Source organism: Lacerta agilis, chromosome 4, assembly GCF_009819535.1.
Source record: "Lacerta agilis isolate rLacAgi1 chromosome 4, rLacAgi1.pri, whole genome shotgun sequence".
Lineage (NCBI taxonomy): Eukaryota > Metazoa > Chordata > Lepidosauria > Squamata > Lacertidae > Lacerta > Lacerta agilis.
Window position 1 is genome coordinate 1,555,714 of NC_046315.1, and position 19,324 is coordinate 1,575,037.

Below are 19,324 nucleotides of genomic sequence, written 5' to 3' on the forward strand. Positions count from 1 at the left end.
AGGTTGGCAAAATACCGCATTTCCTCTGATACGTTTTGAGCTGCAGCAAGTATTTCGAAGTCTAAAAGATTTGAAACAGTTTAAGGCAGCAGTATCTGAAATAGCAATCTGTAAATATCAGGAAACCATTTCCAAACACTTAAAAACACTCGAGCCTGAAACCAGAAGCAGCGCTCCAGGATGGATTTCTTATGAATATAAGGGCAGACATGATTCTCTGTGGCTGAGATCACCAATGAAAAGCCTCAGAAGACCCCTGCAGCTGGATCAGACCAAAGACCCATGCAATCCACTGCTGTATCCTATTCTCATATTAAAAGTGGCTCATGAAGTATCTCTGATGTTCCCCTCCTATGTCCTCCTTTTCTGCTGGGAATCACAGGGTCAAAAACCAATTCTGCCTTGAATTCCACAGGAAAGCCAAATATACAAAGAATACTTTGCAGTTTTCAATTATGCTTTGTGAGATCTAACAAAATACAGGCACCCAAATTCTTTTTCTGATGAATATTGGGTTGCATTCCCTATAGTTCTAAAGAGGACATTATGTAACCACAGGAATTTCTCCTTGTGCAATGCAATCTTCAGACCCCCCCCCCCCAATCTGTTCTGAAGTTTCCCCTCACACTGGAGAGCAGCTTTGGTTATGGCATGCAGAGAGAAGTGGGTGAAACATTTCCTTGTTCTAGTGCTAAAATCTTGCACTGGCACAAACATTGTGAGTTACAGTGTGATGGGGGAGGACAGCATTTCTAGTGGGGAGATGTGAAAATCACAACCGTCTGCTTTTCTTCCTGCTGAGCAATGAAAAAGTGCTAAACTCTGTTGGGTGATGAGTTTCACTGAATATATGTTTTGCTCACACAATTTGAATCCCAAAGTGAAGTACAACAATTGAACTCCGTTTAATTTAAACATGTTTGCAGAAAAAGTGAGGGTGTGCATCTAAAATGCTTACCATCCTTGTCTATGTAGGTTGGATCAATTTCAACAACAGCAGTACGGATCATTTCCATTGCCAAATGAAGGTCCTCTCTTCTTTTTAGTTCCTTCTGATCTAAGTAGCAGGTAGGTAGAAAAGAAATGAAGAAATTGTGTTCTAGCACACTAGTCTGATAAGCCGGGGGAGGGGTACTTGGTTTCAAACTGCTATTAATATTGAATTTAAAAAGCTGACTTGTAACGTGCCCCGGGTCCTTAGGGAGAAGGGCAAATTTTTAAAAATCAGAAAACGACTTCTATTAATATTTTCTCCTCTCAGCCTTTAGATTGAGGGTTCCCATGCCTTGATTTAAGCTGCCCTGGTGGTCTGAAGTCCTGTTTCCATTTAGCCTGCTATTTCTGTCACCAGATAGTTGGCCTTCCTAAGAGAGCTTTAGAATCATAGAATCCTAAAGTTGGAAGAGACCCCAAGGGCCATCTAGTCCAACCCTCTGCCAAGCAGGAAACACCATCAAAGCATTCCTGACAGATGGCTGTCAAGCCTCCGCTTAAAGACCTCCAAAGAAGGAGACTCCACCACACTCCTTGGCAGCAAATTCCACTGTCTCTTACTGTCTCTTACTGTCAGGAAGTTCTTCCTCATGTTTAGGTGGAATCTTCTTTCTTGTAGTTTGAATCCATTGCCCCGTGTCCGCTTCTCTGGAGCAGCAGAAAACAACCTTTCACCCTCCTCTATAAGACATCCTTGTATATATTTGAACATGGCTATCATATCACCCCTTAACCTTCTCTTCTCCAGGCTAATCATACCCAGCTCCCTAAGCCGTTCCTCATAAGGCATCGTTTCCAGGCCTTGGACCATTTTGGTTGCCCTCCTCTGGACATGTTCCAGCTTGTCAGTATCCTTCTTGAACTGTGGTGCCCAGAACTGGACACCGTATTCCAGGTGAGGTCTGACCAGAGCGGAATACAGTGCTACTATTACTTCCCTTGATCTAGATGCTATACTCCTATTGATGCAGCCCAGAATTGCATTGGCTTTTTTAGCTGCTGCATCACACTGTTGACTCATGTTAAGTTTGTGGTCTACCAAGACTCCTAGATCCTTTTCACATGTACTGCTCTCAAGCCAGGTGTCACCCATCCTGTATTTGTGCCTTTCATTTTTTTTTGCCCAAGTGTAGTACTTTACATTTCTCCTTGTTAAAATTCATCTTGTTTGCTTTGGCCCAGTTGTGTAATCTGTTAAGGTCATTTTGAAGTGTGATCCTGTCCTCTGGGGTATTAGCCACCCCTCCCAATTTGGTGTCATCTGCAAATTTGATCAGGATGCCCTCAAGCCCATCATCCAAGTCATTGATGAAGATGTTGAATAAGACTGGGCCCAAGACAGAACCCTGTGGCACCCCACTAGTCACATCTGTCCAGGATGAAGAGGAGCCATTGATGAGCACCCTTTGGGTTCGGTCAGTTTAGATTTTTGGTGTCTAGATACGCCTGTCCTCTTTGTACTACAGACTTGCATTTGCCTGGCTGCCTCATGCCCTGCTGCATGCATAAAATATGCAAATTCTTAGATCATCTGACTCCCCCCCCCCCCGAGCTTTGCTTACTTTGGAGTACCCTTTACAAACGCATTATCTAGGCAAGTAGGCCATGTATTCATCTATTAAGTGCTATTTTTCTAGAAAAAGAGGTGCCAGAACTCACCTTGAATACCTCCCTTGTTCTCTTAGAATGGCAAGGATGCCCACCAGAGAGGGGCCGTAACTGAGTTTTGATGAATTCCAGCTGAAAAAAGCCCTGCATATATCTTGATATTTACGTAGGCTCTGGACCCACCCACTTTGGCCATGGCCTTATCTTCTGCAGTCTGTTTCCCCCAAGCACTTTCCTTAAAGGGACTGGAGCCCTAGCAGAGGGCAGGGTGGCGAGGACCAGGAATGGGGTCTCTCCCCCAGCAAATGAGGATTAGTTGGGAAAGGAGGAGAGAATTACAAGCTGGGAAAGGGAATTGTCCAGGATGTCCCAGGGACTCATGTTAGCCTGTGCTTCTGTTCCAAGTGCTGGAACTCACTTATTCGGGGAGAACAAAACAGTGCCGTTACTCTCACGGGGTGACAGCTGTCACTCACCCCCTAAAATCAAGGAGAGATGAAAGGGGCAAATGGAAGGTGGATCCTGCCATCTCTTTTTGGAAATGCTATTGGCACTGAAGCAAAGCCCACGACAGTAGTATCAACGCGTACGCCAATTATTTACTTACACAGAATGAAAATCATCAGTGTCATGACAGTAAGGACAAAAATCTCAAGCACGATCAATCTTTCACCCGCTGGAGATTTGATGAAAGTAACCAATTCCTGAAAAGCGGATGCTTGAAGAAAGAATATTCTGCTTTAGCCATCAATAGCCAACATACCCCTCCCACCCCAGGAGAAAGGGTTTCCATATGCTGTGGAAGCCATCAGCCAGAGACACTCAACTGTTCAGGGGGTGGGCACTTGGGAGGACAAGCAGCTGGTGGAAGCAAGCCATGGAAAACTTTTCTGACCAATGTCTGGATCAGAAGACAGCAGCCTTTGATACCACTTTCTGCCCCCTGACAAATGGCAAGATGCTCCCTCCAAACACACAATGCCACATACACAAGCTGAGCTGACCAGGCCATTGGCTCTTATCTTGATGCTGCTGATGGGGCAGCAGACTAACTGAGGAGGTGCAGTGCAGCTTGTGTGGTCTGCACATCTCTATCCACCCCAACACTTGCTACCTGAGGCAACCGCCTCATAGAATCCTAGAGTTGGAAGAGACCCCAAGGGCCATCCAGTCCAACCCCCTGCCAAGCAGGAAACACCATCAAAGCATTCCTGACAGATGGCTGTCAAGCCTCTGCTTAAAGACCTCCAAAGAAGGAGACTCCACCACACTCCTTGGCAGCAAATCCCACTGCCGAACAGCTCTTACTGTCAGGAAGTTCTTCCTAATGTTTAGATGGAATCTTCTTTCTTGTTGTTTGAAACCATTGCTCCGTGTCCGCTTCTCTGGGGCAGCAGAAAACAAATTTTCTCCCTCCTCTATATGACATCCTTTTATATATTTGAACATGGCTATCATATCACCCCTTAACCTCATTCTGCCTAATTGTGCAGCCATTCCTGACTGCGCACACTGAAGGACCACAGCAGCCAGCAGCAAAGAGTGGGGTTTCTATGGGGTTTAGTGGATTTCTGGCACCCAAAGAGCTGCGTGGGCTTTTCTCTGCACCCCTCCCTGGCACAACACGACTGGTTCCACTCCCAGCCCGTCTCTCCATCAACTTCCCTTTCCTCTACTTTATGAGAAACCTCAACCCATATGACTGTGCTGGATACAGACCATCAGTTTTATTTGCTTTTGCTTTTGCTTTACGCTTTCCGGACGCTACATGCCTTCTGGACGCTTGACTCTTTGCGAGCGCTAGCTTCCCCATCCTCTTAGTTTTGTCTGAATAAGAATAAGACAAGAACAAATGGAGAACAGCACTATGAGCACATTAGGTACACATTAGGTATCAGCATCAGACCACCCTTTCCTGTAAAGAAGTCGCTGAGTCCAATATAACTGAAATATCTTTCTTTTTCTTTTGCTGGATCAATCTCAGTTTTAAACCAAAAGAAATGTCCTATATGGATTCCAACGCACTTCTGAAAATTGTTTTAGGTAATATAGCACATTCTCATTTTGCATCCTATTCCTCTCTAAACTCCTGGACATCTAGTTTGCAGGACTCCATTAAGGGGTTCACTGTTTAATAGATCTTGTGGGATCTATGAGGTCTTCAAGTGTTCCTGGGTGCCAACTCCCTGCATCACAGGCATCATGGTCAATGGTTGAGGACGATGGGCGTTGTAGACCAATAACATCCGGAGGGTCACATGTTCCCCACCTTGATGGAAGGTGCATACATATAATTATGGAACTACCTCCTGATCATCAGAAAAGATGGAGTACAAGATCCAGTCTCAGTGAGATGCATATAAATCCAATTGAATCTAGCAAGACTTTGGAGACCATGAGTTGGAACTGGAAAAGAAGCAGAGAGGAATCTGTTGCACAGGCTCTGCAAGTGGGTGAAGACCCAGCCCAACATCTGATGCTGTGGCTTAAAGGAAGGAAGGAAGGGAGGGAGGGAGGAAGAGGAGGAGGAGGAGGAGGAGGAGGAGGAGAGGAGGAGGAGGAGTTTGGATTTGATATCCCGCTTTATCACTACCCGAAGGAGTCTCAAAGCGGCTAACATTCTCCTTTCCCTTCCTCTGTGAGGTGAGTGGGGCTGAGAGACTTCAGAGAAGTGTGACTAGCCCAAGGTCACCCAGCAGCCGCATGTGGAGGAGCGGAGACACGAACCCGGTTCCCCAGATTACGAGTCTACTGCTCTTAACCACTACACCACACTGGCTCTGTTACACAGGCTCTGCAAGTGGGCAAAGACCCAGCCCAACATCTGATGCTGTGGCTTAAAGGAAGGAAGGAAGGAAGGAAGGAAGGGGAAGAGGAGGAGGAGAAGGAGGAGGAGGAGGAGAAGAAGAAGAGTTTGGATTTTTTATCCCGCTTTATCACTACCCTAAGGAGTCTCAAAGAGGCTAACATTCCCCTTTCCCTTCCTCCCCCACAACAAACACTCTGTGAGGTGAGTGGGGCTGAGAGACTTCAAAGAAGTGTGACCAGCCCAAGGTCACTCAGCAGCTGCATGGGGAGGAGCGGAGACGCGAACCCGGTTCCCCAGATTACGAGTCTACCGCTCTTAACCACTACACCACACTGGCTTTCTTAAAGAAAGAAGGAAGAAGGCTGTTATCTAATTCTGTTTTGAAGCCATCTGAGCTAGCAAATGGAATTGCCAAAGTCTTGTATTTTTTGGAACCTGATCTGGATCTGGATTGACAAACTGGGCCCATGAATCAGAGCAGGGCACCTATATTGCCAGGGAATAAAACAGAATGTGGTGCTTCTGATTTGCAATGTAGCTGTAGCTGTTTGAGAAGAAGTGAAAGGATGGGAACGTAATTTCCGCTCACACGCCCTCCAGGAGGTGGGCGGGGTTTGCGACACCACGTGGGGCTTACCTGCCAGGTGCCACCCACCTTGCTACAGGTTGACTGTCCCCCCGCCCCCATCACAGCAGGTCAATGGGCTGCCAGTTGGGGGTGGGGCGAGGGCCAGGAAAAGGGCCGGTTGTTGGGACCAGTAATGGTGTTATCCGGGTTTATGCTTTGTTCTAGTGGGGCAATAAACCCGGATAACACCATTACTGGTCCCAACAACATCAAACACACCATCTCAGGACTATTTAATTGCTCCTCTTCCAACATTGTGTATGCCATCAAATGCCAACAGTGCCCTTCAGCTCTCTATATTGGACAAACAGGCCAAACCCTACGCCAAAGGATAAATGGACATAAATCTGATATCAGGAATCACAAGACAGAGAAACCAGTAGGAGAACACTTCAATCTCCCAGGACATTCTATAAAAGATCTCAAAGTAGCTGTCTTAATACAAAGAAATTTCAGAAATAGACTGGAAAGAGAAGTGGCTGAATTGCAACTAATCACCAAACTTAAAACCATGGAGAAACCTGGTCTGAACAAAGACATTGGATTCTTATCTCATTATGCATGACAAAGCTATCTTCAGCCATCTCACCCCTTGCCTTTCCCTGCAAGACTAATTGCAGCCGTTTAGAATCGTCAACAGGTTTTCCACACCTATCAGCTGATCACCCATTCCCACCACCCTTCTGAGTCATACCCCTCCCCACTCCCCCACTATATTTAAGGATCTGGTGACTTCTGTTTCAGTGTATCTGAAGAAGTGTGCATGCACACGAAAGCTCATACCAAGAACAAACTCAGTTGGTCTCTAAGGTGCTACTGGAAAGAATTTCCTATTTTGTTTCAATTAATAAACGTTTGTCTCTACCTTAGAGTCCGTCATTCCTCCGTCCTGTGGAATCTAAAGAACCTCTTGATTGTCTGGTGGTTGCTATTGGCCAAACAGCTATTAGGCGGCACTGGCAAGACAGCACCTGTACACAGCCCTAGAATGTACCACCACTCAGTTTCGTTGGACGACCCTGAATTCTAGTACTGTATTTAAAAGCGAAAAACCATCTGTACTGTACTTTATAAAAGCTCCTGATCATTTTGCCTCTTAGTGACCTTTTGGCCCTGGAATGAGACCCTGCAAATCTCACAGCTCACAAGGAAAGTGTTCCACCCTCCAGCCAGGGGTCAGCAACCTTTTTCAGCCGTGGGCCAGTCCACCGTCCCTCAGACTATGTGGTGGGCCAGACTATATTTTGGAAAGAAAAAAAAATGAACGATGCATTTTAAATAACAGGACACATTCTACTCATGTAAAAACACACTGATTCCTGGGCCGGATTGAGAAGCCGATTGGGCCGCATCAGGCCCATGGGCCTTAGGTTGCCTACCCCTGCTCCAGACCTTTTTCTATTTGGATACCTTGGTGTTGTCATATAACAATCTTTTCTCTAATTTCTTCTTAAGGGTGTTTCATCCTCCCACAGGCTAAGAACCAACTCCCTTGTGATGTCAGGTATTCCAGAACTCCTCCCGTTCAGCATTCTACATTAAGCATAAACCCAGGAAAATGGTTCCCCCCCCCCCGATCTGTTACACTGCTTAATTTTTCCAATCCTTGCTGCAGTTGTTGTATAAATAAACAATTTTATAATTATTTATTACCAAAGATTAAAAGATTGTTATCATTACAGTCATACATTGGTTGTTGAACGTAATCCATTCCGGAAGACCCCTTCAGCTTCCGAAATGTTCAACAACCGAGGCATGGCTTCCAATGGACTGCAGGAACTTCCTGCATTCAAGCAGAAGCCACATCAGATGTTCAGCTTCTGATAAGCATTCGGAAACTGGAACACTTACCTCTGGGTTTTCGCAGTGGCGAAGCTGCATGGTCTGCTACTGGGGGTGGAGAGCAGGTGGGGGCATGGCACACACCCCCACGAGGACCCACAGGGGTGTGGCACGCGTTCTGGGGGCATGACGGGCCGCCTGTGGAATAGTGGTGCCAGGGGCAGTCTGCTCCCTCCACAACCCCGTTCCTCCACCAGTGGGTTTTCAGCACTCGGGAGCTGAAACATTCCAAAATGGAGACATTTGGGGACTGAGGTTTGGCTGCGTAAGATCTCTACAACTAAAATAAACAATAATGGTGAAAGTAGGTGACCTTATATTGAACCCATCATAACTACTTTTCTCTGAAAGTATCCCATTTACTGTTAAGTTTGCATATTGTTGTGAATATATGGCAGTAATAGTTCTTCCGGTTTTCTCCAAATCATATAAATCTTTCAATCAGCCAAAGTTCTGGTTAAAGTGGTGCATTTCCCCCTGACACTTAAAGTTGTATAATGAAGGTTTTCCCACCCTTTGTATGAATTCTTTGATGGGAACTGAGAGAGGAGCTCCTCCTGAAGCTCTTTCCACATTCTACACACTGATACGGTTTCTCCACCGTATGAATTCTTTTTATTTTTATTTTCAAAAAAATGGTATTGCAGTGCTAAAAGGGCTCAAGAAAGCAATTCCTGTAGTAGTTGGCATCTTAGTGAGCCCAATGCCACTCTGCCAACTGTCTCAATCCCAGTTTACTAATCTGGAAAGCTGTCCTGTCATCTCTGTCTGTAAAGACTTCCGTGTCCCTAGAATTCACAATTAAGCATTTCTGGAAGGGGAAATGATATGCTTCTTGTCAGAGCCGTCTTAAGCCCAGCTGGCGCCCTGGCGCGAAGAACCCTCTGGCGCCCCTCGTGCTCCACCAGGCAGGGCTAGGTGCTGTGGGCAGCCGGAGGGCGCAGTGCGGCGGGCGGGGACGCAGGGAGGCCGTCGGCGAGCCTCCCGTCGGAGTGGTAGCCAGGGCACGCGTTCAGCGCAAGAGTGCAGCACCCTGGAGCACTACTGCCGACGCCGCTGCTATCGGCTGGGTCCAAATTGGCCGAGCTGCCAGGAGAAGGCCGGGGCCGGGGCCGAGATACAGGAATTGCCACTCTGGGGTGACTGGGTGGGGAAGGAGGAGGCAGCAGCAGCAGCGGGCGCAAACTGCAAAGCCGGAGGAGGAGGCGCAGCAGGGGCACGTTCAGGCAGGGCGAAGGCAGCAGCAGGGTGGAGCTCGGAGGAGCTGAGGTGGGGGTGGGGGAGGGAGCCGGCTTCTGCCCTCGCATGCGCCTCCGAAAGAAAGAAAGAAAGAAAGAAAGAAAGAAAGAAAGAAAGAGGGGCTCTTCTGGACTTGGAAGGAGAGAGTGCCGGCGGGGCTGGAGGGCGGAGGCGCCCTCCAGGCCATGGCGCCCTGGCGCCTTGCGCCAGTAGCCTCAATGGCTAAGACGCCCCTGGCTTTTGTTTAAAAAGCACTAATACTGGGCCACTGAATGTGCAACCTGCCAGCCCTGCGCTCCAGGAACCTCTAAGTTTAAAAATTGATGTTTTGGTGCGGCAGCAAGTGTACTTTGGAACTCCCTGCCACTTGCCATCAGGCAGGAGGCTTCACGGTCCATTTTGCCGCATTCAAGCTTGTCACCGCAGCTAAGTTTGTGATAGCTACACGTTGAGAAGGGAGAAGCCAATCTCCTACGCATATCCGAATGGATTGAGAAAGTAGCCAGAATTTTATTGGCTCAGAATTGGAAATTGGAAAGTGTACCAACGGTAGAGGATTGGAGAACAAAATTAATGGAATATTCGGAACTAGCGAGACTGACTGCAAGGATAAGAGACCAGAGAGATCAACAGGTTCAAGCTGATTGGAGTAAAATTTTGAAATATTTAGAAGTCTATAATTATGCAAATCACTAACAGGTGTGACAGAATACTTGCAACCTAGTAGAAAGTATGACCAAAGATGGAGGTATATGTAATAGGGAAAATAAAACCTGAGATTTAAGGGAAAGCGGACGAATGATGTAAATCAAGAAAACTAAAGTAGAGAAGGAAGGAAGTCAAAACTCGGCGGTGTTCTTGTACTATTGTAAAAACTGTATTTGACAAATGTGTGTTAAGTTTTGTTTACTTTTGGAAAATAAAAATGTATTTGCAAAAAAGAGAGAGAGAGAGAGAGAGAGAGAGAAAGTGTGGTTGTCAGTAACTATGATTAAGCTAGCATTGCAAAAGAATGCATCTAAACCAGCCTAACGAACTCATGGGGAAATGGGTATTTTGGGGGATGTTTTGAAAAAGCAAGTTTAGTGATTATTTATTTATTTATTTATTTACTTACTTACTTACTTACTTCATAAAATGTATATGCCGCTTGATTGTAAACAAAACAAAACCCTCAAGGCAGTTTACAAAGATACACTGAAATCATGAAAAATGTACAGCAGTACTTTGAAACATGCAACAAGTTAAAATGCTAACATTCACCTCAGCTTTCCGAGCACCTGCAGAGGCATGTTTTTTTAGCATGCCTGTGTGAAGGGAGCGCTCTTGGTGGGCGAAGGGGAGCCGGGCAAGGGCCCAGGGTGCGGGCGGAGAGGGGGACGCCCTGCGGACGGAGAAAGGAGGAGGGCAGCGAAAGTGTCAACCGGAGCAAGGACACAACGTCTCTGGTCTTGTCCCAATGTCAGCCTAGGGGGAAACTCCAGGAGGAAAGGAAAGCGGGAGGGAGGAGGGAGGAGGCGCCCCCCCAAAAGCATCTCTGGAAGTGAGCAATGCGCGCCAGAGAGAAAAACGCAGAGGGGACAGCTGGACCAGCTAGGCTCTGCAAGGGTTAAAGGGAACGGAGCTGCCTTCCTAGAGAGGCCAGGAAGCAAGAGAGAGGGGGCCAGGTCCTCCAGAGCCCAGGCCCCTCCCTCTCCTGCAAGGGCTGCCTGGCTGTCCCCTCCTGGGATCTGGTGAGTGGGGAGGCGGTGGGGGTCCCAGGGCTGCAGCAGGGGAGGGGGCCAGCCTGGGGGGGGGGGAGCCTGGTCTGCTCATGCAGGGGGAGGAGAGGGGCCTGCCAGGGAGGGGCCAGGTCTGCAACGCTCTCCTTCCGGGAGATCACAGGATCCCAAATGGCTCCCACGAAATCCCCATTCTTCGAACAAAGGAGTCCCTAGGACATTAACTCTGTGTGACGTCGCTCAGCGTCATTGCACAACAGAGGAAACATGGGCAAATGGTTTCCCAAAGCTGGACGAGGAAGGAAGGAAAGGGGGGAGAGAAAGGGCAGGAATAAAGAGAGGGATCCCAGCCCATAGTCTGGCTGCTGCATTGCAGACCAGTTTCCCAGTGTCTCCAAGGGCAGCTCCACACGGAGGCCACTGCAGCAATCCCCTCGCACCCAGAGCAGGGCATCCCAGGACCACATCCTCTCTGTCCCAAAGGGATTGTTGATGGAAAAGCAGCCGGAAATGGGCGCTGCTACTCACTGAGCCTCCAGGGACCTTGGCATCAATGGCTCTGTGTGTGTTAAGATATCTAATAGAATAATAATAATAAATTGCACACCCAAATTACAAGGGAGATGTCTTTGGCCCCACCCACTTGGCCCTCAGGGGGTTGTCCAGATACATACCTGGCCCTGAGAGCAAAGAAAAAGGGGACCCCCCCCCCGAAGTCTGTCTGGAGAGCGGCAGAGAGTCGAACTGCAAGAAAAGGAGACAGAAGCAGGGGGTGGGGGTGGGGGTGGGGAGGAACTCCTGAGGACCCCCACTAGAGCCAAGCATCCATTTTTCAGAAGATACAAATGACTCAGTTCTGACTTCATGCATTGACTGGAAGGCAGCAGAAACCAGGTTGATTAATCTCCCAGAAATCCCTTCAGTTCCCTCCACATTTTGCATTTCAATCTTCCTTCTAGGAGGGATAGAGGCTGCTTCCTCCTCCTCCTCCTCCTCCTCCTCTTTCCACCTGTCCTAGGGGGTGAGGCCCAAACTCACCCAGCCCTACTATTTTAAATATGTATTTTGTAGTTGACCTCCTTTGTAATGTTTTGTTTTGAAATCTTTAAGATAATATTTGTTTTCTGTTATGTTGCTTTGACTATAGACTATAAATTTGACTTTGTTCAGATTGTTGTATTTCTGTTTTATTAATTTTGTGGGATGTGAAACTGCAGTCAAGTGGAACATTCCTGCAGTGGACATGTCAGGGGATGTTTTGTCCCACTCAGGAGAAGACTTCCTGTTTCCTCCTGAGCTGGGACAGACTTCCACTGCATGTGACTTGAAGAGGGTGTGTTGTGTTGTGTTGTGTTGTGTTGTGTTGTGTTGTGTTGTGTTGTGTTGTGTTGTGTTGTGTTGTGTTGTGTTGTGTTGTGTTGTACTAGCATGGAGGAGCACACAGCCTCCATGTTGTGATCAGTGTGTCTTCTCCATTTAGTATGTTGCTGTGTGTTTGGAGAAGTGACTGTTTAGGAAGGATATCATTAAATGCTATACCTATGCCTGCCTTCAGGGATCTCTGTGAACCTGAATGAATCTGTGAGTAAACTACTTTTATATTAAGGTTAATCAGATTCTTGTGTTTATTCTTTTTTATTTTTAAATAATATTTATTAAGTTTATTAACATAACACAAACAAAATCTTACTACAATAACAACAACATAAAACAATACATCAAAATCAACGGCTTATTACTTTCTAAAAATATTACTTCCTCACAACTTGATGGGACTTCCTCCTATCCCCTCCTCCTGCGTCCCTTATGAATACCTTTTTCGTAACTTCCAATATGTAATAATTCTATACTATTTTCTAACAACAACTTATCAATCTTATCTATCTCTTAACTTATATTATATCATTATCTAATTAATTAAATCTATCTCTTATCTTAACCCTTATCATCTTATATCCAAAACTACCAACTTCAACACTACAACCTATCTTATCCTTATCCTCAGACTATATCTAATTTTCAATCATACAATGATCTTTTAAATACAATTTAAATTTTCCCCATTCTTTCTCCACCGCGTCATCTCTCTGGTCGCGGAGTCTCCCGGTCATTTCTGCATGTTCCATATAGTCCAACATTTTCATCTGCCACTTGTGTTTATTCTTTTTAAAGAGGGATTAGAAGGGATTTTACCAGGAAGGAATCTTTAATAGTAAGACTCAGATGAGTCAGCAACAAGCTGATCGCTGCCTAAATTTAAAAAGGGGGAACGTTTGGCACTCTGCTAGAATATGGAATTTGCTAGCGTAAATTAGGAAGGATATTAATAAATAATATATCCTCTCCTGTCTCCCTAATCATCCCCACAGATTTAATATGCTGTAAACCGCTTTGAGATTTTTCTTTAAGATATAAAGTGTTGCACACACACACACACACACACACATATATATATGGTAGCTCATGGTTTGGGCTGTGGTGCAGCCCAGCCCGGCTTCCCTCCAAGACTCAATTAAATTCAATTTATTTATTGCATTAGCCATATGGCCGTAGCACATAGTGAAAGACCAGGCAGTGGCCTGGTACGATTATACAAAGAATACAACAGATACAGTTAAAACATTGGAGGTAAAATCACGCTGGAAAATACAAATAGAATAAAAAGCAATAGCAGGGCATGATGACAGAGTCCATGTCAGGAAGATACATAAGACTAAGGCTAAGGGAAGTTAGCCAAAAAGGTGGTCCTGAGTTTCAGGGCCTGTAATATGTAGATGGCCACTCCACGTGAAATCAAGGGGTTGGCACCTGCCAGTAAGTATTTCATGCGGTCAACGTCCCTGGCGATAGTTGGCGGGATTAGAGGGAGAAGCCTAGGTCTTATTGAGGCATATAGTTGGAAGTAGAGAAAGAAGTGAATAAAGTCCTCTAGCCTCCAAGACTCATCCATGCTTGCTCAGGGATCCATTTTCTTCTCCTGATATTATACAACATTTGTAACAAAATAATGTATTTGCTTTGTAGGATTTGCTAGCGCCTCTCCTTAAGACGGACAGAACTTGGCAGAAGACCAAAGGGTTCCTTCCGATCTCTCAGAGGCTTCCTGAGAGCACAGATGGATGAGCGAGACTCACCTGGCCCTGGAGCAGGAAGAGGCACTGCCATCCAAACTGGGAGCAGTGGGGGATTCTGGGAATACCCAGTGAAGAAGATCCTGGGTGAGGAGGACACCCTCTGCTCAGAGGTGCAGAGCCAGCAGTTGAGGCAGTTCTGCTGCAAGGAGACCAAAGGACCCCAAGAGGTTTGCAGCCGACTCTACCACTTTTGCCACCAGTGGCTGAAGCCAGAAAAGCACACGAAAGCTGAGATGCTGGACCTGGTGATCTTGGAGCAGTTCCTGGCTGTCCTTCCCCCGGAGATGGAGAGCTGGGTGAGGGAATGTGGAGCGGAGACCAGTTCCCAGGCGGTGGCCCTGGCCGAAGGTTTCCTCCTGAGTCAGGCAGAGGAGAGAAGGCAGGTGAGAGAGACTTTCCTCTGGATACTCACATGGGGCTCCAAACAGGGCGGAGAACATCCCATAATGGTCTGCTGATGGCCCATCCTTTTTCTGGGAAGGCATCCATGGAATGAGATCTCACACCCTTAAGCTTTTGGCTGTGACATTCGGTTTTTTTTTTAAATATTTCTCCCCATTCTCTCTTTTGAATCCTTGTTTATTTTTCAGGGAAAGGATCCCTCTGCAGAAAAGGGCCAGATTTCTTCTGAGGCAGAGAGGCCTCCGTTGGACACCAGGCAGAGGCAGCTGGGTAAGGAGGGAGGAGTTTTTTCTCCGTTTAGTCTCATTCTGTTGGTTTTCCAACTCATCTGTGGGTTCTTTTCATATTTTGTTGGGGGAAATGGTTGGGGCCAAGAGCCCAGAAGACGGGAGATATATTTTTTCACAACTAACATCTGAAATGCACCCAAACATCCAAATACAATCAGCAGGTGAGACATTTTCAAAGGCCCCTCTGTTGTTTGAGATTCACCTGTGAGAGAAGCAGGCACTCTAGACCTCCCCCTTACCTTTTTCCTCTTGCAGGTGACACAGTGATGCTGGCTAGACCTCTTCATCCATCTTTTCATGGGGACAGAATGGAAGCAGCGGCTGTGGAAACAGATCAGGTCAGGGGAAGCTGCCTAGTGGGGACAGAGGCCAAAGGGTGGAACGATGTCTTAGCTCAAGGAGTGGGGGTGAACAACAGTGTTGTCTCAGGAGGACATTTCCCTTTTTCTTTTAGGGTCCAGTGTGCTTTGAAGATGTTGCTGTTAGTTTCACAGATGAGGAGTGGGAGTTGCTGGATCCTGACCAGAGAGCTCTGCATAAAGACGTCATGGAGGAGAATCATAGGATGTTGGCCTTTCTTGGTAAGACTCCCAATGGGATCATAAAATGTGTTTTTACATTCCAAACTCCATATGTGACGAACCTAATATATTTTCACAGAACTCAACAACGCCCCCTACAAACACGGATATTACACATCCCCCCCCAAAAAAAATCATTGAACAGTAAATTACTGTTTTTTCTATAAATGTTCTTGCAGCTTCTTAAACAAGGACCAGCCTGGTCTGAACTTCCCAGGCCATTTAACTGTAAACTTCAGAGTTGTTAGGGAAATTAAAGTAGCTTCTGCCAGGTTTTCAGTTTTTGTTTTTGCTCCCGTCAGTCCTTGCTTGTCCAAAGAGAAGACTGACGTTGGAAATGGAGGGGATGCCATGATGGAGCCAAACAAAATCCATTTGAGAGAAGAGCCAGGCTTATTGAATCACAGGTTCCCCTAAGGATGTCAGTTCATCCCCATTAATTAATGCACCCAACACTTCGGTAAAACCATCCATCTAACACAGTTCGTTTATTCCTCTATTACCATTATTAATGAGTATCTTTCATTAATTTCTCCCTGAGACGCTAATCCATTTCTCTTCATTGTAGTTAATGATGGACTGGGCGACCATGACAAAATCCCCACAACAGAGAAGCCGTATAAATATCTTGAATGTGGAAAAAATTCCTATTCCACTTCCCATCAAATAAATCCCATTGGCAAGAAAGCCTTTCAGTGCTTGGAATGTGGAAAGATATTAAGTCGGCGCTCCTGTCTCACTTCCCATCAAAGAATTCATACAGGAGAGAAACCATATCAGTGTGGGGAATGTGGAAAGAGCTTCATTCACAAGATGTCTCTCACTTCCCATCAAAGAATTCATACAGGGGAGAAACCCCTTCAGTGTGTGGAATGTGGAAAGAGCTTCAGTCACAAGATCTCTCTCACTTCTCATCAAAGAATTCATACAGGAGAGAAACCCTATCAGTGCATGGAATGTGGAAAGAGCTTCAGTCAAAAGACCAATCTCACTTCCCACCAAATAATTCATACAGGGGAGAAACCCTATCAGTGTGTGGAATGTGGAAAAAGCTTCAATAAGAGCTCCTCTCTCACTTCCCATCAGAAAATTCATACAGGGGAGAAACCCTATAAGTGCATGGAATGTGGGAAAAGATTCAGGGAGAGCTCCCATCTGACTTCCCATCACAGAATTCATACGGGGGAGAAACCCTATCAGTGCATGGAATGTGGAAAAAGCTTCAGTAAAAAGTCCAATCTCACTTCCCATCAAAGAATTCATTCACGTAAGAAACTCTATCAGTGTGTGGAATGTGGAAAGAGCTTCAGGAAGAGCTCCATTCTGACTTCCCATCAGAGAATTCATACGGGGGAGAAACCCTATCAGTGTGTGGAATGTGGAAAGAGCTTCAGGAAAAGCTCCATTCTAACTTCCCATCAGAGAATTCATACAGGGGAGAAACCCTATCAGTGTGTGGAATGTGGAAAGAGCTTCAGGAAAAGCTCCATTCTAACTTCCCATCAGAGAATTCATACAGGGGAGAAACCCTATCAGTGTGTGGAATGTGGAAAGAGCTTCATTATGAGCTCCTCTCTCACTAAGCACCAGAGAATTCATACAGGGGAGAAACACTATCAGTGTGTGGAATGTGGAAAGAGCTTCAGCCAGAGCGGCAATCTCACTAAGCACAAGAGAATTCATACAGGGGAGAAACCCTATCAGTGTGTGGAATGTGGAAAGAGCTTCAGCTGGAGCTCCTATCTCACATCCCATCAGAGAATTCATACAGGGGAGAAACCCTATCAGTGTGTGGAATGTGGAAAGAGCTTCATTCACAAGATCTCTCTCACTTCCCATCAAAGAATTCATACAGGGGAGAAACCCTATCAGTGCTTGGAATGTGGAAAGAGCTTCAGTTTGAGCTCCTCTCTCAATTCCCATCAAAGAATTCACACAGGGGAGAAACCCTATCAGTGCGTGGAATGTGGAAGGAGCTTCACTCGGAGCTCCAATCTCAGGTCCCATCAAAGAATTCATATGAAGGGTGGAAAACGCTTCAGTATACAGCTTTCAGCTCTGGGGAAAACGCACCACTTTAAAGAGGCCTTTGGCTGATTGATATCTATTGCTCTTTTAAAATGTGGGGAGGTGGGGGTTACAGGTTTTGGCCTGTGTGTTTTCATATTGTGATTTTATGTTGTAAGCATCCTGAGACCTGTGGGTGTTGGGAATAAGAGCCAACTCTTCTTGGCCGAGGGCTCTTTGCCCCCCAATAAAACATTTGACAGGGCCACCTTCTAATTCATAGGAATTGCCATTCCAGCAGCATGCACCGCATCATGTGACTAAACCAAGAGAAAGAAATTTCATCCACATGTGGTGGCACTGTGATAAAATAAAACAATATTGGGAAAATGTATATAACGAACTAAAAAAGATTTATAGATATAACTTTTAAAAAGTACCTGTAGCATTCCTGTTAGGAATGGTAGGGGAAAATATTGAGAAAAATGATGTGAAAATATTTCTTTATGCGACAACAGGAGCAAGAATTCTGCTGGCTCAAGTTTGGAGACAGCAGCGGATTCCTACTATAGAGGAATGGCGTCAAAAGATGGTTGAATATATGGAAATAGCAAAATAAACATCAAAGATTCGGCAACAAGGATGTGAAACTTTTGGAAAAGAATGGAAATATCTGAACAAGTTGTATGGAATATGAAAAAACAAGGAAAATGCAAAACTCATAGTTAATTAAAAATTCTTTATTGGAAGATTAAAGAGAATACAAAATAACATTAAGGTGGGAAAGTTATAAATGGAATAGAATTATATCATTCAGTATATATATATATGTAAAATCCATAACAATATAAGGTAAAGTGTATAGAACTTAATTGGAAGGAGGGGTTTTATAGATGGGATTAGAGTAACAACAGGTGACAGGTGACAATACAATAAAGAAGTGTAAAACCGTGAATACAGATGGCAAAATAAAACAGAAGAAGAATGGGGGGAAGCAGAAGGGGGGAAATGTTTTTCTTTTTCTTTTGTTTTGGTCTTTTGGGGGGGTAAGCACTTTTTCCCCTTTTTTTCTTTTTTCTCTTGCTTCTGTTCTCTGTATAAGTTGTGTACAAGCTATGTAAATGTATAAGATAAGTTTAGTATACGTACAACATACAAAATTGTGTACAAGCTATGTATATGATATGAGCATAAGAGCACTTTTACTCATACAAATTTGTATATATATATGTCATAAATTTTGTATACTTTTGTTTAAATTATAATTATGGAAAAACTCAATAAAAATTATGCGGGGGGGGGGGAGAAAGAATGCCAAGAAAAAGAATGCATACCATCTGAATAAATGGACACGTCTAATAAATGCCATTAAAATGAATGACCACAAAACAATTATTTAAGGACTCATGCTGCCTTTCGCTTAATGCTGATGAGCCTGTCCTTTCAAATATTACAAATTGGCCACTGGTAAGTCCAGATGAAATCATGGCACTGATTGATGATTTAAAACTTGGTAAGGCCCCTGGTTTCGACGGGATCCCTGCTGAGATTTTGGGAAAAGTATGCTGACTGGTGGGCACTGCCACTTGCCAACCTTTTTACGCTTATAGATCAAAAAGGAATTATACCTAAAACATGGCTGACTTCGATAATAATTCCAATTTACAAAAAATCTGATCCAGAACAGCCATGCAACTATCGCCCTATTAGTCTTCTCTCTACCATAAGTAAACTCTACTCAAAACATTTAGAGTGTTATTTACTGGACTGGATAAAAAAAAGAATAGAATTATTGGCCCTGAACAGATTGGTTTTACAAAACAGAAATCAACTATTGATCATTGCTTATTATTGGCATCTCTAGCAGACAATTACATGAAATCTGATAGGGGGAAGTTATACGTGGCCTTTATCGATTTGAAAAGCGCTTTTGATTCAATTCCCAGAGGGCTGCTATGGGATAAATTGAAAGCTACTGGGATAGATCCCTGACTACTCTTCCTGATTAAAAAGTTACATACTAACACTCCCCAGATGGTCTTTTATCATCTAGTTTTATAACCACTAAAG

General features: G+C 45.1%; 1 protein-coding gene and 1 long non-coding RNA gene across 2 annotated transcripts in view; both read left to right on the forward strand.

Annotated features, from left to right (window-relative positions):
• Positions 1–19,324, forward strand: part of LOC117044870 — an 878,236-nt gene that overhangs the window by 851,791 nt on the left and 7,121 nt on the right. Inside the window, 2 exon segments of the mRNA XM_033145647.1 lie at positions 16,138–16,479; positions 16,648–17,273. Coding sequence (XP_033001538.1) covers positions 16,138–16,479; positions 16,648–17,273 — 968 coding nt within the window.
• On the forward strand, positions 14,565–15,831 carry LOC117044937. The gene is made up of 4 exons (XR_004426380.1): positions 14,565–14,646; positions 14,922–15,004; positions 15,121–15,247; positions 15,816–15,831. It is a non-coding gene; the product is annotated as an uncharacterized LOC117044937 (long non-coding RNA).